The following is a 19,474-nucleotide window of genomic DNA, read 5'->3' on the forward strand; positions in this document are numbered from 1 at the left end:
ACAAGTTTAATAATTTTTAGAATTTAAAAATTTTTCCTAATCGAAAATATGATAAATAAGTGAAAAAAATTATAGTAAAATAAATTATAATTATTTCAAGTTTGATGCTACGAACTTCCATCAACTTGACAACCTGTCTCGGAATAAAACCTTTTGAAAACATATTTAACGGCCAAAACCAGGTTCAAAATTCAACCATCCCAGCAAATGAAACCTGGGAAAGCCTCCTGTTTTCATAAACAAATTAAATAATTTAATCTCACGATTTCATTTTCTAAATATTCTATTTACATTCTCGAATTCCAGTACTATAAATACCTCCCACAAGTTTTCTATCTCATATCAAATAATTCAGATTTACGCAGTTTACAGTGATCAAGAAACAAAATACAAGATGTCAAGCACTGTTGGGCAAGTCATAAAGTGCAAAGGTAATTAGTTTTTTTTTAATTTTTAAAATAAATTTAATTTCTTAAAATTAAGTCGGATGATTATGAAAATTTTGGACTAATTTGTTGATTTTTTTCTTGTGAATGAAGCTGCGGTGGCGTGGGAAGCAGGGAAGCCACTAGTGATTGAGGAAGTGGAGGTGGCGCCGCCGCAGAAAATGGAGGTTCGTTTGAAGATCCTCTTCACTTCACTCTGCCACACTGATCTCTACTTTTGGGAAGCCAAGGTAACTAAGTTTTACTTATCATTCCTATATATTTTTTTGCTGATCTTTGAAGAATTACAGTAGAAAGGTATAGATTGAAGAATTAACCCGTAACCTTTTCTTAAATTGTAGGCCCAAGATTCTGTTTTTCCTCGAATCCTTGGACATGAAGCTTCAGGGTATGTATTATATAGGTTTCAAGATTCTTAATCTATGATAATTATTATTTTCCCTTTTTTTTTTGGCCTAAATTGATAGAATTATTGAATTTAATTTTGTGGGTTTTTAGGATTGTGGAGAGTGTTGGAGAGGGAGTGACTGAATTGGAGCCGGGCGATCACGTTCTTCCGGTATTCACCGGAGAATGCAAAGAATGTGCTCATTGCAAATCAGAAGAAAGCAATATGTGCAGCCTCCTTAGGATCAACACTGATAGGAGAGTGATGATTAACGATGGGAAAACTCGATTTTCCATTAATGGAAAACCGATTTACCACTTCGTTGGGACGTCGACGTTTAGCGAATACACCGTGGTACATGTTGGTTGTGTGGCAAAGATCAACCCTCTTGCTCCTCTTGACAAAGTTTGTGTCCTCAGTTGTGGAATCTCTACCGGTAATAGTTAATGATAACGATTCTTGATATTAAGAGCCTTAGCCCCTGTTATGACATCCTTTAAAATGAGCTTTTGTCCGGGAAAATGAGATTTGAAATAGTGATTTTTTTGAGAATTTGTGGCTAAGAAGTGGGAAAAAGTTTTGGGTTTAAGTGTAAAATATTTTATCACGTGAACGTGTGGTTGAAAATGAGATTTAGAGAAAAAAGGAGTTTTGATTTAATGAATGAATGTCAAGCAGGGACTTAGTTTCTTCTAGGTGCATTGTTTAGTTAAATAGATTTTTGGTGTTGAACTGTTTGGAGCCTAATCATGTTTGCATATCCACTCGACTATGAACTGACCTAATATTCTTACTTATTATGTGCCATTCATTAGATAGCTAGACGTGTTAGGGGAAATTTTGAATTCTTGTTCACTATCATAGTGAAAACTCATTGTAGCATCGACATAGCTTTCACATTGAGCGCGAACGATCCATGCTTTTCTCTTTATCTGACTTTTCATTTAGTATTGCTCTCTAGTTAGAGATTCGTGTTTAAACCGTAACATTTGGTTGCTCGTAAAAATAGGTCTTGGTGCCACATTGAATGTTGCAAAACCGGCCAAGGGATCGTCGGTGGCTATCTTTGGGTTGGGAGCAGTAGGTCTTGGTGTGAGTATCCTAACTCGGCCCACACAGAAATTAATAGATTTGTTTCATCGAATAATTGGTTAATATTATAATTATTGTGATAATTAGGCTGCAGAAGGAGCCCGTTTGGCTGGTGCTTCGAGAGTCATTGGTGTTGATTTGAACCCTAGCAGATTTGAAGAAGGTGAGCTATCAATTCAGCAACATTATCTGTACATACATTGAAATGTAGCTGACCCAAATTTATTGAGAACCAGACTTAGTTCAACGTTGTTTATATGTATGCAGCGAAGAAATTTGGAGTGACTGAATTTGTGAACCCAAAAGACCATAAAAAGCCAGTTCAAGAGGTTATAGCAGAGATGACTGATGGAGGAGTGGATCGGAGTGTGGAGTGTACCGGAAACGTCAGTGCTATGATCTCGGCATTTGAATGTGTTCATGATGTACGTTCTCTAGCTCATTTCAAAGTTTCAAATTTTGCCAGGATACTCTTTTAACAAGCTTAATCTCCTTCCCTCAATAGGCATAAGTAAGATTCTTTTGCCATATCGGTAATGAGAATTTTTTATCCTGCCCATTGAGGGGAGGAGATCACTCTTTAAATATTGACTACGAACATAATATATAAATTTCTGTACAAAAATTACTTTTCGATTAGCGCTAATAAGCTTGAAAACTTATATTTTAGGGATGGGGTGTTGCTGTTCTTGTCGGCGTGCCTCATAAAGATGCAGAGTTTAAGACCCATCCGATGAACCTTTTGAACGAAAGGACTCTCAAGGGCACCTTCTTCGGAAACTATAAACCGCGTTCAGATCTTCCATCAGTCGTAGAAATGTACATGAACAAAGTAAGCTTTAAATTCTTCTATAATCAGAAAAAGAATACTTTTGCGTAAAAAGACGCTCTAAATCTGGATTTTTTTTTTTCGACTCATAAAATTTGTGATATGCAGGAACTCGAACTGGAAAAGTTCATTACTCATGAAGTACCATTTCTCGAGATTAACAAGGCTTTCGAGTTAATGCTGAAAGGTGAAGGCCTTCGTTGCATAATCCGAATGTAGGAGACAAGATTATTAATGAAGTTGCTAAATTCCTATGATGTTCAAGTGCTAAAATGTTGTCTGAGCTCTTACGTTTGATCATTGTCTAGTTTTCTTTCAGTTTTCCACTCAATGTTTCTGTTCCAGTGTGTTCAAAAGAGTCCTTGTATCAATAATCTGGCTGGTGATACTTTGTTAATAAAAGCTGTTCTTTTACATTTAAGTTTTAACAGAGAAGTCTATTTTCTTTGGATAAATATGTATGTACCGAAAATGGGTTACTAAATTGGTGCCCTACTGTCACATGTGTGAGGGTCCCGTGCACATTTAAAAATTCCATGTTGTGGGACTCGCCATGAGTGTAGGTAAAAGATTCGATAAAAATTTGTAGGTAATTGTAGCATTGTTCATTTTCTTTATTTGTATCCAGCTCAACTAACTTGAAACTTACGCCATTTTTCATCAGAATAAAAATCTAAATTTAAATTTTAGTCGAAATCGACTATTAATTTTTACCATGTGATTTTTCAACTACATATTTTATTAACTTTTATTAGAATTTACTAAAAATTTCATCGTCAAACAAGGGTTTAAATTTGTTTGACTTATTAAGTGTTTTTAAAGTGAAAAATCTACACGAACATCAGGTCTGACATTGGGAATGACCGTTTACACACACATGGGGTCGGGCATTATTTTATTCACCCGGGATCCACTCATCCATGTGAGTGTACGGTCATCCTCGTGAGTCGTTTGGCTTTATTCAAAAGTTGGAAGGAGGGGAGAGAAAATCTTGGGGGCGCCTAAAAAATAAAAGGAGCAAATGATTTGTCACGCCCGAACACATTTCTTCATTTTTACTAGATTGGATTTCTTTATAAATTTAAAACTTAAAAAGACTTTGAAAACAAGCCCAAAAAACTGCATTTCAAAAAATATCCAATGGACTCAATGATCTGTTAGGATTGGTGTCCAATAGTATTAGAATATGATATTATATTGATGATTTGAACTTGTCGTTAAGTACATATTTTGTTATTTATATTTCCTTTTAAAAGATTATTGCATTTATGATAAGGAGCAATCAATTAATTTCTTTTCGTCGCTTTGTGATAGTATGGATTATGTGTTTCGATTGCGAAGCTCACATAAATATATTCATGTTTTGGTTGATTTCTAGATCGATGAATATAGGTTGACACTTTGTTCTAATAAGGTCGCAGAGTGAGATACATGACCAACAGGACAAAAGTTTTGTTTGGGGTATTGAAACAAATACACTAAGTACCTCGGAGTTTGCCATGACCATATGTATAAATTAATGGAAATTTTGGTTAAAAAACCTCAGCTTAATGTTAAAACTTCTAAATGCCTATAGTCTAATTCGTTATATATTGTAAGTCCTAATTATTATTTAGTTGAAATGTATAAAATGCCCCCACTGAAAGTCTAAAATCCCCTAAATTCATTCACCATTTTCCCCTCATTCTTCAAAACCCACTGTGAACCCTTCTTTCTTCTTTTTCTTTTTCTTCTTTTTGCATTATCTGTCAAGATTTGATTACATTAAGGGGTTTGTCTTTAAACAATATGTAATGTTACTTTTTATTAGTTTATCTTTAAACTACATATATTACTTTCTGAATATAATAGAAATGTAGTGAAAACGTTGTGTTGTCGTTTAAAATGGACATGAAATTAGTGAAAATGGTACATCTCGTTCCCTCGAGATTTAAATGTCAATTAAAGCTAGACTTGTCATACAATGAGAATATAGACTTTACTTCAGATACAATTTGTTAGTTAGACTCTTCGTCAGGCATAATTGCTTTAATTTCAACCATAATACAGCGGTTGACTTCTCCTTCAAAAAGTTCTAAAAAATATTAATTGGAAGATGAAGATAAATTTGTCATAGAACCTTTCGATTCTTATGTTGTTTCTCCTCCAGATTTCAAGTTGTGGGAATCTTATCAAATTCTAATAATGTATCATTCTAATCCATCTGAACAAGTATTGCTCGCTTTTTTATCTGCCCCAATGAAAATCTTATGTTGTGATTCAAAAGCAGAATATCACACTTCATGGTTGCCATTTCAAAATTAAAATCTCCATATAAATAAAACCTTAAATTTGATATCAGTTGTTATAAAACAACGAAGAAGATACCAGGTTGCTCTTATATCAATTTATTGTAGTAATAAGCAAGGAAAAAATGGGTCACAAAATGAAGTAATTGATCACAGACTCAAGAATAAAATGTTTGTAGAAGAAAGGAGAATTCACTAAAATATGGAGAAAGAATATAATGATTTTATGTTTATAATTTGTCTAACTTAATTTAAAATGTAATGAAGAGCTAAATATATATAGAGGATGTTTCAAGCCCTAAAAATATAGTTATAGATGAAAAAAAATGCTCAAAATGCAAAATAGGCTTGGGCTAGATGAGCCATCACTCTAGAGCCAGGAGGTCCCTAAGTGGGTGGCGGTAGTGACGCTCGAGCGCTAGGCTAGCTCCAAGCAGGCGTTATCCCTCTACACAAAAATTTGAAGGAGTTGTTCGAGCGGTATGCTAGCTGCCAGCTGGTGGAAAAGAACAATTTTTATTTTCCTTAGTTCATATCTTGACCTATTAAAGCCCAACACAAATTTCAAACTTCCAAATAGAAATTCAAGTTGAAATTGTCAAACAGATTTCGATTAAAATTCTAAAATAGCATTTCAAATATAATTATTCTTAAGCAGACTTTAATTAAAATTTTTAATTATCATTTATATAGAATTTGAGTCACACCTTATTTTTAACGGGAATTTAGAGTGATTCCTCCAATCAAGATTGTAAATAATTCACCAACTCCATAAAATGGATCACGTGATTTCTTTGTCTGGCATTCTGTAATATGATCAAAGTTCTGTGATTGTACTACCTTAAGTGATTGGCATGATGTATATTTTTTAAACTTTTTGGGTCATTGCGATCATTTGACACAAATGCCCAAATTTACAGGAAGAAGACTATTGGTGGAAGGAAAAAGCCTGTTGAATAGGCTCAGCGACAGGAGCCTGTTCAGCCCTGATTGGCAGTGCTCTGTTTTATTTTATTAAAAAAAAAAAAAAAAGTTTAACCCCAATTTTGAGGATCCCACCGTCCCGTCTTTAAAGCTTTGTGAGGAAGGTAAATTGAGGGATATGCCCTAGCAGGCCAGAGAACAAGAGCTGTATGTACATTACGCTTACAAGGAGTCCAATTCTATATCTCAAGAATCGAACCCCCCACACTGCGACTTTGTTTTATTTTATTTAACTTCTAATGAGAAGTCGTCAAGTGCCTGTCTATTTAAAAATTTATCATTGAGTCTGTTTCTGAAGCAAGACCGAGGAAGAAATAGTGGAAGAGAATATGAGATTATTCAAAGGCTGAGAATTCCACCATTGACAAAAGAAATATTATAAATCCTATGAATCTTTTAAAAGTGACAACTTTTGGAATTTTATTGGTATATTTTGTTTAATAGTAAAAAGAAAGTGGCTTTTGGAATTTTTTTTTCAGTTACTTTTCTCAACCACTCTCTTCCTCCATTGGTTATCACGTCATTCTTTTTTTTTATTAGATTTAAAGAAGCGTTTGTTCATGTAAAGTTGTAAACGACGCGATTTCAATACGTAGAACATGTCGAAAGAGAAAGAATACAACAAAACTTAGTCTATTGTAATTACTACGGTTATAGTTGCTATGAATTATCGACTATATCGAATAAGGCATAAAACATAGTGGTAAAGAAATATTCATATAATCAATCTTAAATTTAATCAGAACAAGAATTCATATGTTATATTAGTTTTTGGAGTAATCTCATTGATTCGGATCTCTTACAAGTTAATGATCGTAAAAAAGTATGATCCTACCTTTTTTGAAAAATAATCTTCTAGAATTGCCTGTTCAGTATTGATTTTAAGAATCGATTTTTTGATCGTTAGGAGAAAAGTAAGGACTATTTGTAAGTAAAGAAGTCAAAAAAATACGGTCGGAATAGTAAAAAAAGGTCAAAAAATCAACTTTTTGGAGTGAAAAATCGCTCCAAACGGGCTCTAAAAGCACAAGTTGTGAGCAAGTATTTAGGAGCCATTTTGGACTGCAATATGCACCATTGGGAAAGTAGTCTTCAAATTGAATTAGTGTACAGAAATAGGAAGAAAATTCTTGCTAATACAAGAAACCAGAAACTTCTGGTAAATTTTGTGGATTCATATGAAAAAAAGTCAAATTCACAAAACCATCATACATTATTCCATTTCCTAATTATATTACTAAATAAAAAGAATTTCCTCTCTCAAATATTTTTTGTTTCCGACTCTTCTGCATTTTGGGCAGGCTCTTTCTCTTTCTCTTTATCTTTTTCTTCTTTATCTTTTTCTTCAAGAGATTCTACATAGGATTCCACCTTTTCCTCCTTTTCCTGAATCTGCATTTACATATACATATCAATAGTTAGCATCCTTAAACAACCGCAAACAAAAATGCAATTCTTAAATATTTAATTAACATCGACTATTCTAAGATAACTCTTTTTTTTTTTATATAATTCTGTATTCATTGTGAAAAATTAGCATATGTGGATTTTTTTTAAAATCAAACACAGATATTATTTTCTATAGACGAAACATTTATTCTACATGTTTGGCCAAGTTTAAAATTGAGCCAAACTTATATTAGGACCGTGCTATACACTCCCCTCCTAAGAGGGGGGGACCGCGCATTTTTTTATTGGGCACAGGTCCCCTCTTGTAAGGGACGTGTAAATTCCTGTGTACAAATACAAATTTCCTTATTTTTCTGTGTTTTCCTTTCTTTGTACAGAGTTCAGTGTGGTTATTCATGAGTGGAAAAAAGCTTGGCAATTTCTTTTAGAAAAATTCTTTTTGTCAAATAACTCTTTTAGAAAATTATGCAGACATGTTCAAAAATAGGTTTTTTAGTCTTATAAATATGTTTTATTTTTCAAAAACTTTTGTCAAACTGGCTCTAATTCTTTGTAAAGTATTGCAAGATTAAAAGTAACTAAGGCCTCGTTTGGGAGGGATTTTGAGAATTGATTTTTTGACCGTTAGAAGAAAAGTAGGGCCCACTCGTAAAAGAGAAAGTCAAAAATTATGGTTGAAATAGTGAAATAACGGTCAAAAAAATCAATTTTTTGAGGTAAAAAATCCCTCCAAACAGGCTGTAAGTTAATTAACTCAAACCTCATCAATAAAATCATCTACTAAGCCAGCATCCTTAGCAGCTCTCTCAGCCACTTTTTCGACAAAATCCACAGCCCTTCTTAATTGTCCGCCCGCCGGAAGATCATCTGCTATGTCCTCCGCCACTTTCTCCACCTTCTCCGCCATCTTTTCGACACCCTCCGCCACATCTTCTGCCTTATTCAATACCGTTTCAATTTTATCTGCACATTTGAGATTGTGAGGATTCGATTCATAAGATGTCACGAAATTTTGCTTCGATCATTATCATGATACTGCAATAATCTTCATTGAAGATTAAATATAAATAAATAAAGTACATTTCTTTAAACTGCTTAAACTTTTAGATAACGAGCATGATTTGAAATTAAAATAAGTACTTATTTTTGAAAAAAAAACATTAATAAAAGCTCTTCATAGTGTCTCAAAACTGAAGAAAACAATGAATCTAGGCATGTTGCAGATGAAGTACAAGTATATAAATTTCTTCCACTCTAAAAAGTTAATTTTTTTTTTATTTAAAGACTAATTTTGATGATAATACTTCCAAGAAACATGAATTCAGTAAATACTGCAAAGAAATTCTTAGATCCATACTTTTTATGGGTCCCCATTTTTGGCCGATGAATGGTATCAGTACTGCTATCACTATCCCCAAGATCCAATTTCTGCATAGATCCATTTCCAGAATTAGATAGAGCAATATATTTAAAAGAAAACGATTTTATTTATTTGAATCCCTTTTTTTTTCCTTTCCAGTTTGGAGTTTTGATACATAAAACGAGATCACCATCTTACAAAGGATTAGAAGGAGGGCCAGAAGGTGTTGGAGGTCCTGGTTCAACACTGCTGCGAACAATCCAGTTCCTAAAACAAATCATTTCAGATCATATTCATGCAAGTAAAACCCATCTAAGAAATATATTTTTGAACAACATCAAAAGAAAAAGCAAGAACAACATCAAAAGAAAATCCCAGTAGCCGAATTTTGAAATACCTTTTAATTTTGTCATTGCTTGCCACTAGATTTGTGATGTTGAGACATTGGACACTTGGCTTACACTTCTTGTGGCTTTTGAAGGCCAAATTTGCAGAAGAATTTGGTTTGGAGAGAGGTCTAAAGTCATGATGTGGATTGTTAATATGGAGGCTAGTACTAGAGTTGAATTCACTGATAGATTTTCTCATCAACATAACTAAGGCTATAATAATATTCTTATGTATCAAAGAAATGAAGCGATTTGTGATAGATCGATCGACGCCCCCAAGAACGCTCGATTGGACTCCGGAGGATTAGTCTAGAAATACAACTTAGTAAGACTATGAAGTTTTTCTAAGGAGATGAATGTTGAGACTTTATCATCTACTACTCCATTATACAAAGGTCCATGTTTATAGGAAGGACAAAGGAGGCTATTGGAGGTAATAGTTTAAAGATAATTCAAGAATATTCAAAGGTTTAAAATTCCACCTTTGATATAGTAGCCTGTTTAGTAGTGATTATGAGAATCAATTTTTTGACTGTTAGAGAGAAAAATGGGGCTAACTCGTGAGTGAAAAAATAAAAAATGATGGCTGACTTTGTTAAGTAATGATCAAAAAATGATTTTTTGGATATTTGAACCAAACTGGGCATAATAGATTCTTTATATCTTTTTAAAATTCCACCTTTGATAGTAGCTTGTTCAGTAATGATTATGAGAATCAATTTTTTGATCGTTAGAGAGAAAAGTGGGTGACATCCGTGAGTGAAGAAGTAAAAAATGATGGCTGACAATGTTAAGTAATAATCAAAAAATTGATTTTTCGGCTTAAATAATTAGAACCAAACGGGCATAATAGATTCTTTATATCTATTAAACATGACAGTGATGTTTGGAATTATATTGGTAGATTATTGTTTTCTAATTAGAAAAAGGAAAACGTTGCTACCATTCAATTTCTTCATTGATTGCCGTGTTGTTCTCTTTAATCAGTCCATGTTTGGTTCCATTTATAATTTTAAAATTTTTTTTAATGGAATTTACAACTTTTATAAATATTTTGTAAAATTCATCAACTTTTATCAAAATTTCTAAAAATCTTATTTTTAACAAATCGAAAAGGGCTTAAATCTAAAAGGACTCATATTCAAAAAAGCTATGCAATTTTAATTTGAATGTTCAACATGTGAAGTATGTTATTGTAAAAGTTGAACCCCAATTTCGAGGGGTCCCATCGCCTCGTCTCTAGAGCTTTGTGAGAGAGGTAAATCGCGGGATATGTCCCAACAGGTCAGAGAATAAAAGCTGTCTATACACTGCACCTACAAAGAATCCAATTTCATATCTCAGGAATCGAACCCTCACACTGCGGCTGCCAGCAAGGTGTGAGATAACTTCACTCTTTTCATTTGCACCACTAAACTATGTCCCGAGGGGCCTGTGAAGTATGTTATTGTAGTTTGCGCACATATTGGATTATGAATGTATTTTCCCATACATAATGAATATTATGGCAAATTTTATTCTTATTAGAAAGAAAAAGAGAGACATGATTTATAATATAATCATTCACTTTTTCATTATAGTAAATGAGCCAAGTCTTCTTCATTTTTATTTTTTATTTTTAATTTCATGTTATTATTGCTCTAAATAATACACTATTAGGCATTTCTATAGTGGTCGCGAAAGATATAGTCAATTACTTTTTCTATTGGTGATTTTTTCTAAATCAATCCCCATCAAATCCCACATTGGAGCTTTTATAATGGGTTGAAATTTTAAATGAAAAAGTTAAATAAAAATGATGTAAAATACTATTTAACCTATAGGTTAACTAAAAATTAAATACGAGGGAAGTCGTAGAAGTACTGACTTATCAATTTAAAACTTGCTTGAGTCCTATCTTGAGTTAAAATTGAGTTTTAACAGTGATTTTTCGAAGAATATGTAATCAAAAAGTAGCTAAAACTTCTAGTTTTACATACAAATTATTTTATTGAGAGAATGCGTGATTGAAAATAAATTTAAATAAAATTTTTTATTATCTTTTATAATAGTAGTTGCTATAACGAGGAACAAGCATGCTAGATGTACAACATTTTTTTACTGCCCTCTTACATTACACGAGTTAGTTCCACGATTAAAGTATTCGTGGGACTCACTCGTGTGAGTGGATTGTCAAAATGAGTGTACAACATCTGGATGTTTCAACGAGGAAAGGTCTAAGCAGTGTGTGTGTATTATGATGAGGGAACCTACAGTCTCTATCTTTTGGGTGCGTTGTAAGTAGTAATTATATTAGTTGTACGTTGCATTGCCTACTACAATAAAACTATATTCAATATCTAATAATGAACCATTATTCACCTGTGCCTTCATTGTCCAAAGGTACAACCATAAATGCTTTGTTTTAGTCCCCAGGGCACATCTCCAAGCGGTAAAAGGGGAGGGTGGAGAAATCCAGCTTTGTTTGAGGCTGCTGCGTCAAAGGTTCGAATCCTGAAATATGGATTTGGCTCTTGGATAAGTGCAAGTGTACAAGCAGCCTTCCACCCTGTACCCTTGGAGGCATAATCTGCGATTTACCTCTCTCACGATACTCCAGGACAAGGGTGATGGGGGACCCTTAAGGTTAGGGTTTAACCTTTTTTATAAATGCTTTGTCTTATTTTTGCAGGATGTGAGGGTATTTTCGGGTTTCCACTCAAGATGATATAGGGACGAACTCTGCTAATTAATTGAAAGGCTGGATATGAACGATTCAAATAAACATGGTAGGGTCATATCTCAACCACTTTTAAAGGGTAGAATATTTTTTGTCATTTTTTCCTCGTGCAATGGAAGTAGGTTTTTCATAATTGATTCTTGCATTCCCTCTTGTGATTTAACTTTTGGATATCGTGTCTACGTTAAAGTATCTTCAAAAGACTCTTTAATTTTAAAGAAATATTCTATAATTTGGAGAGTAAAAATTTTGAAGTGCTTCGACGGGGGGCGAAGCCAAAAAATTTGTTCAGTGCTGACATAATTTAATTCATGTCGAACATTGTGTTTTAATCATGAATTTAATGATAATAAAACTATAAAACAAAATCATGAGTTTGGGCCTAAAAATAAAACTCATGTAAATTAAAACATGATTTTATCCCACCTCCCCTGTTGCTTTAATTAAAATAAAAATAAAAATGTTTGGGCCTAAAATTTCAGTGCGGGCTCAACGTGGCTCCGCCACTGGCTTTGACGATCTCTCTATATTTAATACTTAATTTTATTAATCCCAAAAGATATTTATTATTTTTCTCATATTTTATTTTAACTAGCTTCTCTCCAGATTATTTTATTTTTTTCTACATTGAAAATTGAAATACTTTGAATGCATTTAATTGTAGAGAGTGTGCTCGACTCTTCAAATTTGGAGATAAACTCATTCTCTAAATTAAAATGTTAATTTAAAAAGTCTCTTGAAACATGATTTTAATGATTCACTCTTTAAAATAGTGAACATTTCATATTTAAAAATTCTATTGAAAATACTCTTAGTAATCAAATGAATGTAGAAGGAAGGAGTTTTGGAAAAACTCCGTCGGCCCCCTCCCGAAGAGCACGAAAAATCTTGAAATTGAAAACATTTGTGGACTGTTTTATTTATTCAAACAAATTATGGAGGGATAATCGAGTATATGTTAAACGGTTGAACTATTTTTTGTCAGTTCCTCAAACTATGATCTCGTTACATTTTACTCCCTTTAGTTTTCAATTGTGCCATTTGCCCTATGAATTGTTGAGGGAAAATTATATATCAACCACAATTTTTGTTAACTACAACATATTTTAATTGCAATGAAAATTCCAAAAATTGCTTATTCTGCTTTTTTGTCCTTATCTTTTTCCATTACACTCTTATCCTTTTTCTTTTAGTTAATTAACTTATCTTATATTTGATGCCGGTTTTGATTCAAATATTTTGTAAGTGTGCTTTGAAATAATGGAAAATATTTTATAGAGTTTTGCTATTTGTTATTTATTTTTCTGATTTAAAAATTCAAAGGAAAATACGCCTTCATAACAAATATTTTGAATCGCAAACGTAATCAGATACAAGAGTTGATAATCAATAGAAAGTTGGATGTAACTTAGAATAACTTATACGTAAATCCATTTTTTTCTACTTTTCAATAACACAATCTTTAAAAAATTACTATTACGAACTTTTTTTTCTTGAAAAATGAACTTCAATTTGGGCAAAACTTTGCTTTTAACATTTTTTTGATGATGGGGGAATTCGCAGTCGCTATTTTTCGGGTACACATTGAGTAAATTCTCGAACTGACGTAATAACCTGCAAACCACGTTAGCCAAATAAATCGCAATAGGTAAAACTATACTTTTAACATTATTTGGGCAATTGATTTTTAAAAGATTGAAATGTGCTCATGTGAATATCATTTATCATTTTCAAATGGACCCAACTCTAACAATGGACGAAGCACTCCCATGTGTACGCTGCTCTAGGCCACACACATCTAAAACCGTGATCCAATTATAACCCAACACCAAAGTGTATTCCACGTGGAAGAATAGTAAACCAACTACTACGTATTAAATTATAACGTGCATTAAATGTTTCGATTAAATTATTCATGTTTCATTTTCATATCAAGGAGCTAATCCCTCTTCTTAGATAACATTATTATTGACAAATACTTCATTAAAAAAAAAAATTAAAAATTGGTGTTGACACGTATATAATTTTTCTTAGTGCTTGTTTGAGAGAAATTTTGAGGAAGATAAAAATGAATTTTTCGACCGTTGATGGCCGTTTTTCCCAAATTTTTTGAGCCCTGCTCCCTATGTCAACTGGCGCCGCTGTCTTCAACTCTGTCCCCAAGCTGAGACGGGCTTTATTCCAATTTTTTTGACTTGCTTCTCACAGTGGGACCCATTTGCTGTCTTGCCAACTGTCAAAAAATGGCTTTTAATCCAAAGAAATTATTGTCAGACAGGGGCACAAATATGTTTAGGGCTTTATTTTAACACTACTGTACATGACTACTTTTACTTATTTTATTAGTGTCCACCAAAATCTCTGTCCTTGCCAGCTAATTTATGTCCGGTTCAATCAATAGTATGCTCATGTTTGAGTCACATTTTAAAAAAGGAAAATGTATTATTTATGTCAAATCAATAAAAAATATGTGGTTAAAAATAAATTTTTTTTTAGATTCATGTATAATATTATTTTATTGAAGAATGTGCAGTTGAAATGGTGTCAAATCACTGTTGAAAAATATATTTTTTTGTAAAAATAATGTGACTCAAACAAGCCCTATACGTCCCAGTTTTGCAATTGAAATAGATTCAATGACATATTTTTTAACAGATAAACACTTGACAAATTCTCATTGGAAGTTAAAGGTATAAAACGGAAAAAACTGCCAATCAAGGGCTAACATTTTAGCACCTGAAAAAGGCCTCTGTCACTAATCCTGTTTAATGGGAGAAAATCTTCCATGGAACGGTTGCATTACGTGTGTGTGGGTTGCCGATCGAGGTGGCGCACCATGACAGGCGGTGCAACCGCCTCATGGAAGATTTTCTAGTTCAACGGGCTTTTTTCATTGTTGAAGAATTAATAACACCACTCATTTTTATGAATAGTACTATTATATTCCATTGGATTGTATTACAAATTAACATTTTTAAGATTTTACTTATCAGTTATATCTCTAGAGCAGTACAATAAAACGTATCAAGCATCTCAATTCTATTAAATCATAATCTTTTGAAATCTTGACATCGATATATATATATTTGATTCATTAATGCTGACAATGGTTTAACGAAAAGGAAATTGTGGGAAATAACCAATTTTAACACTCCATTTTTTCAAATGGAAAAAAAATGGAGAAGTTTGTATCTATGGCTATTTTTTTTTTGAAATAGACTTATATGCCCCTAAAACTTGATTGAAATTACAATAGCCTCTATTGTACGCAATAACTAAAAAAATCCTTGCTTTATGATGGTGTTGTGTCTGCATTTCGAATATTTGTTAAAGAGATGTCGAAAAAGATGGTGTTTGTTTACATGTCGAGATGAGAAGTGGTTGGGTATTGTGGTTAATTTCTATGATTCAATTGTTAAACATATCGAAATTGATTAATGATGCCGTAATGGATATCTTCGAAAATTTTTTGAATTTTCAAAATTTGTAGAAATTTTGAAGATTGTAGATTACAAGATTTAGAACATGTTTTATATGTAGCAATTAGAAATGTTAGACCATTGTGATTAACGATGTTTGGATGCTTTCAATAGAAATTGCTTTAGTCACTAGGTCATTTTGCTTTAGAAGACATTATTTTTATAGTACTTAGTTATTTTAAAATGTTTTTATGTGTAACTAATTCACACTTAGCTTGTTTCCATGTTTTCTAAGCAATGTCATTACAACAATATTCTAAATTCAAAACACTTTGACCAAAACATTTGACTTTTGCATAGAAAATTTGAGATTTACCCGACAAATTTGAGGTTTTGTTCACCAACTTCAACATATAAGATTAGACATAGATGCTCCTTGACCTAGACTCTAGATTATGACATTTTTGGATTGAATGGTCACTCGAATACGACATTGCAACTTGAAAATTTTGTTAATACCAAATAATCTCCTCTTGTTTTGTGGGAAATGTCCAATTTTGAGGAAATTTGTGTGAAATTCAAGTTTGCACCGCAATCTTGATTTGTAGCAAATTTCAAGTCCACTACTTAAAACATCGAGATTTTTAAATTTTTGGAACAACAAATGTTGAAAATGTATGGCGTTAAATGTCAAGATTAGAATTGGCTGTTTGATAATGTGGTTAATTTTTTAAGGAGCGAAGGAAACTTCGAATTGGAAGTTACGTGTAAGCTCTAGTTAGATTGGTGAAATGACAAGTTTTTGTTGGGCAAATATCGAATTTTGTAGACATTGATGAGTTAGCAAATCAAGTCTGAAATTTTCTTGGCAAATCTCCATTTTGCACGACTATTTAATTTCAAATGCACAGAACTTTGATTTACAACTCCTAATTGTACTTAGCCTTTTAGTAAATTATCTTTATATTGTATATATTTTTTTTGATAAAAATCTGTGTAACAAAAGTTGTGTACTAATTTCTTCACATGCTCTACACAAGCAAAATGAGGAACCTATGTGTGGAGCATGTGCGAAAATTAGTGTAAACCTTTTTACACAAATTTTCATAGGGAAAATGATATATTATTGAAAGGAAAATTAAACTTAGAACTCAACGTGTAAAATGGAGTGCAATTTAGAATTGTAAATCATATATTGAGTGCATTTGAAGTTACGTAGTCGAGTAAACTCGAGATATATCAAACAAACTCAAGATTTGCCCAGCATACTCGACTTTTGCATTGCATACTCGATAATTGCCCAGCGTCCTTGGCTTTTGCCTAGCAAACTTGATATTTTCCCAACAAAAATTCGATGTTTGCCTAGTTAAAAATCGTTATTTAACTCATCAACTAAACATTATGTACAAAACCCATTTTGAAATTCTCTTCATTCCTCCAAAAATTCTATGTTTCATATTCAAATTTCAGCAACAATATTGAACCACTAATTCTAATATCTACTTGTTAACAACAAGTATTTTTTATATTTGTTGTCCCAAAAAATTCGAAAATGAATGAAAATATGGAAATTTAAAATCGCTAAAAATAACATATATATGTTTTAGATAAGCTGCTCATTTTTATACAAAATTTTTCCATGTTGGACTAGATCTTATGTTTTATCATAGTATATATTATAAATTGGTTAATGTCATGTCACACTATAAAGCTTCCCTAACAGGTTATAATAAAGTTAAGTGTACAACATTGGTTAACAATTATTTTTGATAACTATGTGCTGTCAAAATCCAAGCATGTGATGTAGAGAATAGTTTTTAAAAATTAACGAATATGATAATGCCAAATACGATGTTGTCAACCAATGTTGTACATATAGTAGCATGATTCAGCAAGTTATTGCTTTATGCTTGAGATTTGTGCATCAACCTTGTGTACTAGCAAATCTAGTTAACAACTCAAATTTGACTACAAATCAAGATTGCCGAATTTGAAACGCCTATTTGAAAATATAGTTTAGACTAGGCGATCGTCTTTCAAATTTGAGAACAAGACAATCCACATATCCACGAAGATTCTGGGCGAGCCTTTTTTTTTTTTTTTTTTTTTTAGTAATTTGTTGTGCTCTCTCTCTCTCTCTGCCTAATTAGGTATTAATTTTTAGGATTTTGATTTTTGAATTGCTTCAGTTTAGGCTTACAACTTATTTGGGGATTTTGTTGAAATTGGTTTTATTGTGATGTTTTCAGTTAAGTGGCTTAGAGATTTGCGATATTTTTAAATTTTATCTATAAATAGTCTCGTGACTCTCGTCCAGTTTTGATTTAAGTTTTTATGAATTGGTTTTATTGTGATTTAAGTTTGTTTGAAGTGTTTATGGTTTTTAATAAATGGTGGAAACTGGAAAGTAAATAAGTAATGCTGTAACGGGAGAAACGAGTTCGACGAAAGTTGGGGCTTTTAATAAATGGTGGAAAGTTGGAAAGTTTTTATGATGGTTAATAAATGGTTGAATTTTTGAATTTTTAATCAATTCTAATTGAAAATTAAATTAGGGTATTTTGAAGATTATGAAACGATTTTTTCAATCGGAACGAAAGTTTATACCTAGTTCTAGTTGTGCTTCTAATCCCACAACTACTTCTAGTCGAGCACTCGAGCTGTTAAATAACACAAAGAAGTCTCAGGCTGTCGACCGGACTGAACTTTTACGATCGTTGATTATCGACAGTCAATAGTCAAAGTCAACATCCGCCCTAGCTGAAAGTTGATGTTGGATTCGCCCATGGCTATACTTCTTTTAGAAGATAGTTTCACCATCCCCTTGTATTTTTCATAGGCAAAAAGTTGGACGGCGCTATAAGGTATGATCTGTATCACCTAGAGTATTAAAGAGGAAAAAACGAACAAAAAGTTACCAACAGTTTCAGTTCAATGAAATATTTAACCACATCTAGAATCATTGAATGGCTGTAGAAAAAAACTCTTATTTGACAAGGTGTGTTTCATTGCAAATATGAAATTTATATGGAAAGAAAATAAATTCTAGATAATTAAATTGTCTAGAAACTTTTTTAATCGAAAGTCAAGATTGTAATAACTTTTAGTGTTAATTACGCAAAAAATTTCGTAAGATAATAAAAATAATTCAAAGTTATGACATTGTAGTTGTTTAATGAAAAACGTAAGCACATTCAAAGTTTATTTTACATTTGCCAAGTAAAATCCTTTTAATAAATCAATTTTTTAATCTATAAATTCTATCATGTCAATAATGCAAAACAATTTTAAAATGCTCCAGCAAATTTAATTCTGACCCTATAAATGAACCTAATTATGCCTAATCAACAAGATTTTACGAAGTATAAAGATATATATCGTGAATAGGACTTCATTATTTGCTAAAGAATATGCTACATCTAATTTAAATCTCTTGAAAATAATATAAATTACAAACACGTTAAAACGGTGATCAAGCATTTTGTACGGAATTAATACTTAGCAAATAATCAACCCAACAAGAATTAAAACTCAAAAGCGATCAATCTTTGAATTAAAAAGTCAACAAAGTTTTATCATATTTCTAGCAATTAGAAGTTTAGCCTAGCATAATTGATTTGCACAAACACGTTAATTTGAGAATACTTAACATGGAATATCTAGAAGAAAATTATATAAAACCCATGAATCTTGAATCTCCTCAAAACTCTTGAATTGCATTGTTATCTCCTTGCTATCTTCTAAAGAAACCCCAGATTTTGCCATCTTCCCAAAAGGGTTTGTGTATTTTTTGCTCTAAGGTGTTGTGTGTTTTATTTTATCCTAATGATGTGTATTTATAGTGGGGTTTAAAGATATCGCCCTGCTACATGTCTGTGGGGCCTGCGCATTAAATGGGCGTGGGCCTCTCCCCTCATGAGTCACAACAACTCGACGATGTTCTAGGTCCTCTTGGTGGCACCAATGTTGAGCTGGTGGTTGCCAATTATATATATATTTTTCTCGCTTTCTCTTTCTGATTCGATCACGAATTGTGCACTTTCTTCAAATTGGCTTTGAAAATTTTCACTTTAGCTTCCCTTTCACCTCCAAAACATCCATAATCATGTCATCCCTAAAACAAATGAAAAATCAATGAGGGAGTATTGGT

General features: G+C 32.4%; 2 protein-coding genes across 2 annotated transcripts; one reads left to right on the top strand and one right to left on the bottom strand.

The window, feature by feature from the left end:
- Positions 1-277: 277 nt before the first annotated feature.
- LOC111372580 (alcohol dehydrogenase 1) lies at positions 278-3,183 on the top strand. Its single transcript, XM_022994954.1, has 9 exons — positions 278-431; positions 540-676; positions 788-834; positions 945-1,270; positions 1,844-1,926; positions 2,014-2,089; positions 2,194-2,351; positions 2,597-2,758; positions 2,864-3,183. The coding sequence occupies exons 1-9, from the start codon at positions 395-397 to the stop codon at positions 2,972-2,974; spliced, it is 1,137 nt and encodes a 378-aa protein (XP_022850722.1). The 5' UTR covers positions 278-394; the 3' UTR covers positions 2,975-3,183.
- Positions 3,184-7,104: 3,921 nt separating this feature from the next.
- LOC111372581 lies at positions 7,105-9,621 on the bottom strand. Its single transcript, XM_022994955.1, has 5 exons — positions 9,195-9,621; positions 8,996-9,064; positions 8,795-8,865; positions 8,198-8,400; positions 7,105-7,419 (listed from the first exon to the last, which is right to left on the bottom strand). Exons 1-5 carry the CDS (start codon positions 9,389-9,391, stop codon positions 7,288-7,290), a joined length of 672 nt encoding a protein of 223 aa, XP_022850723.1. The 5' UTR covers positions 9,392-9,621; the 3' UTR covers positions 7,105-7,287.
- Positions 9,622-19,474: the final 9,853 nt, after the last annotated feature.

This window comes from Olea europaea, unplaced genomic scaffold, assembly GCF_002742605.1.
Source record: "Olea europaea var. sylvestris unplaced genomic scaffold, O_europaea_v1 scaffold1012, whole genome shotgun sequence".
Lineage (NCBI taxonomy): Eukaryota > Viridiplantae > Streptophyta > Magnoliopsida > Lamiales > Oleaceae > Olea > Olea europaea.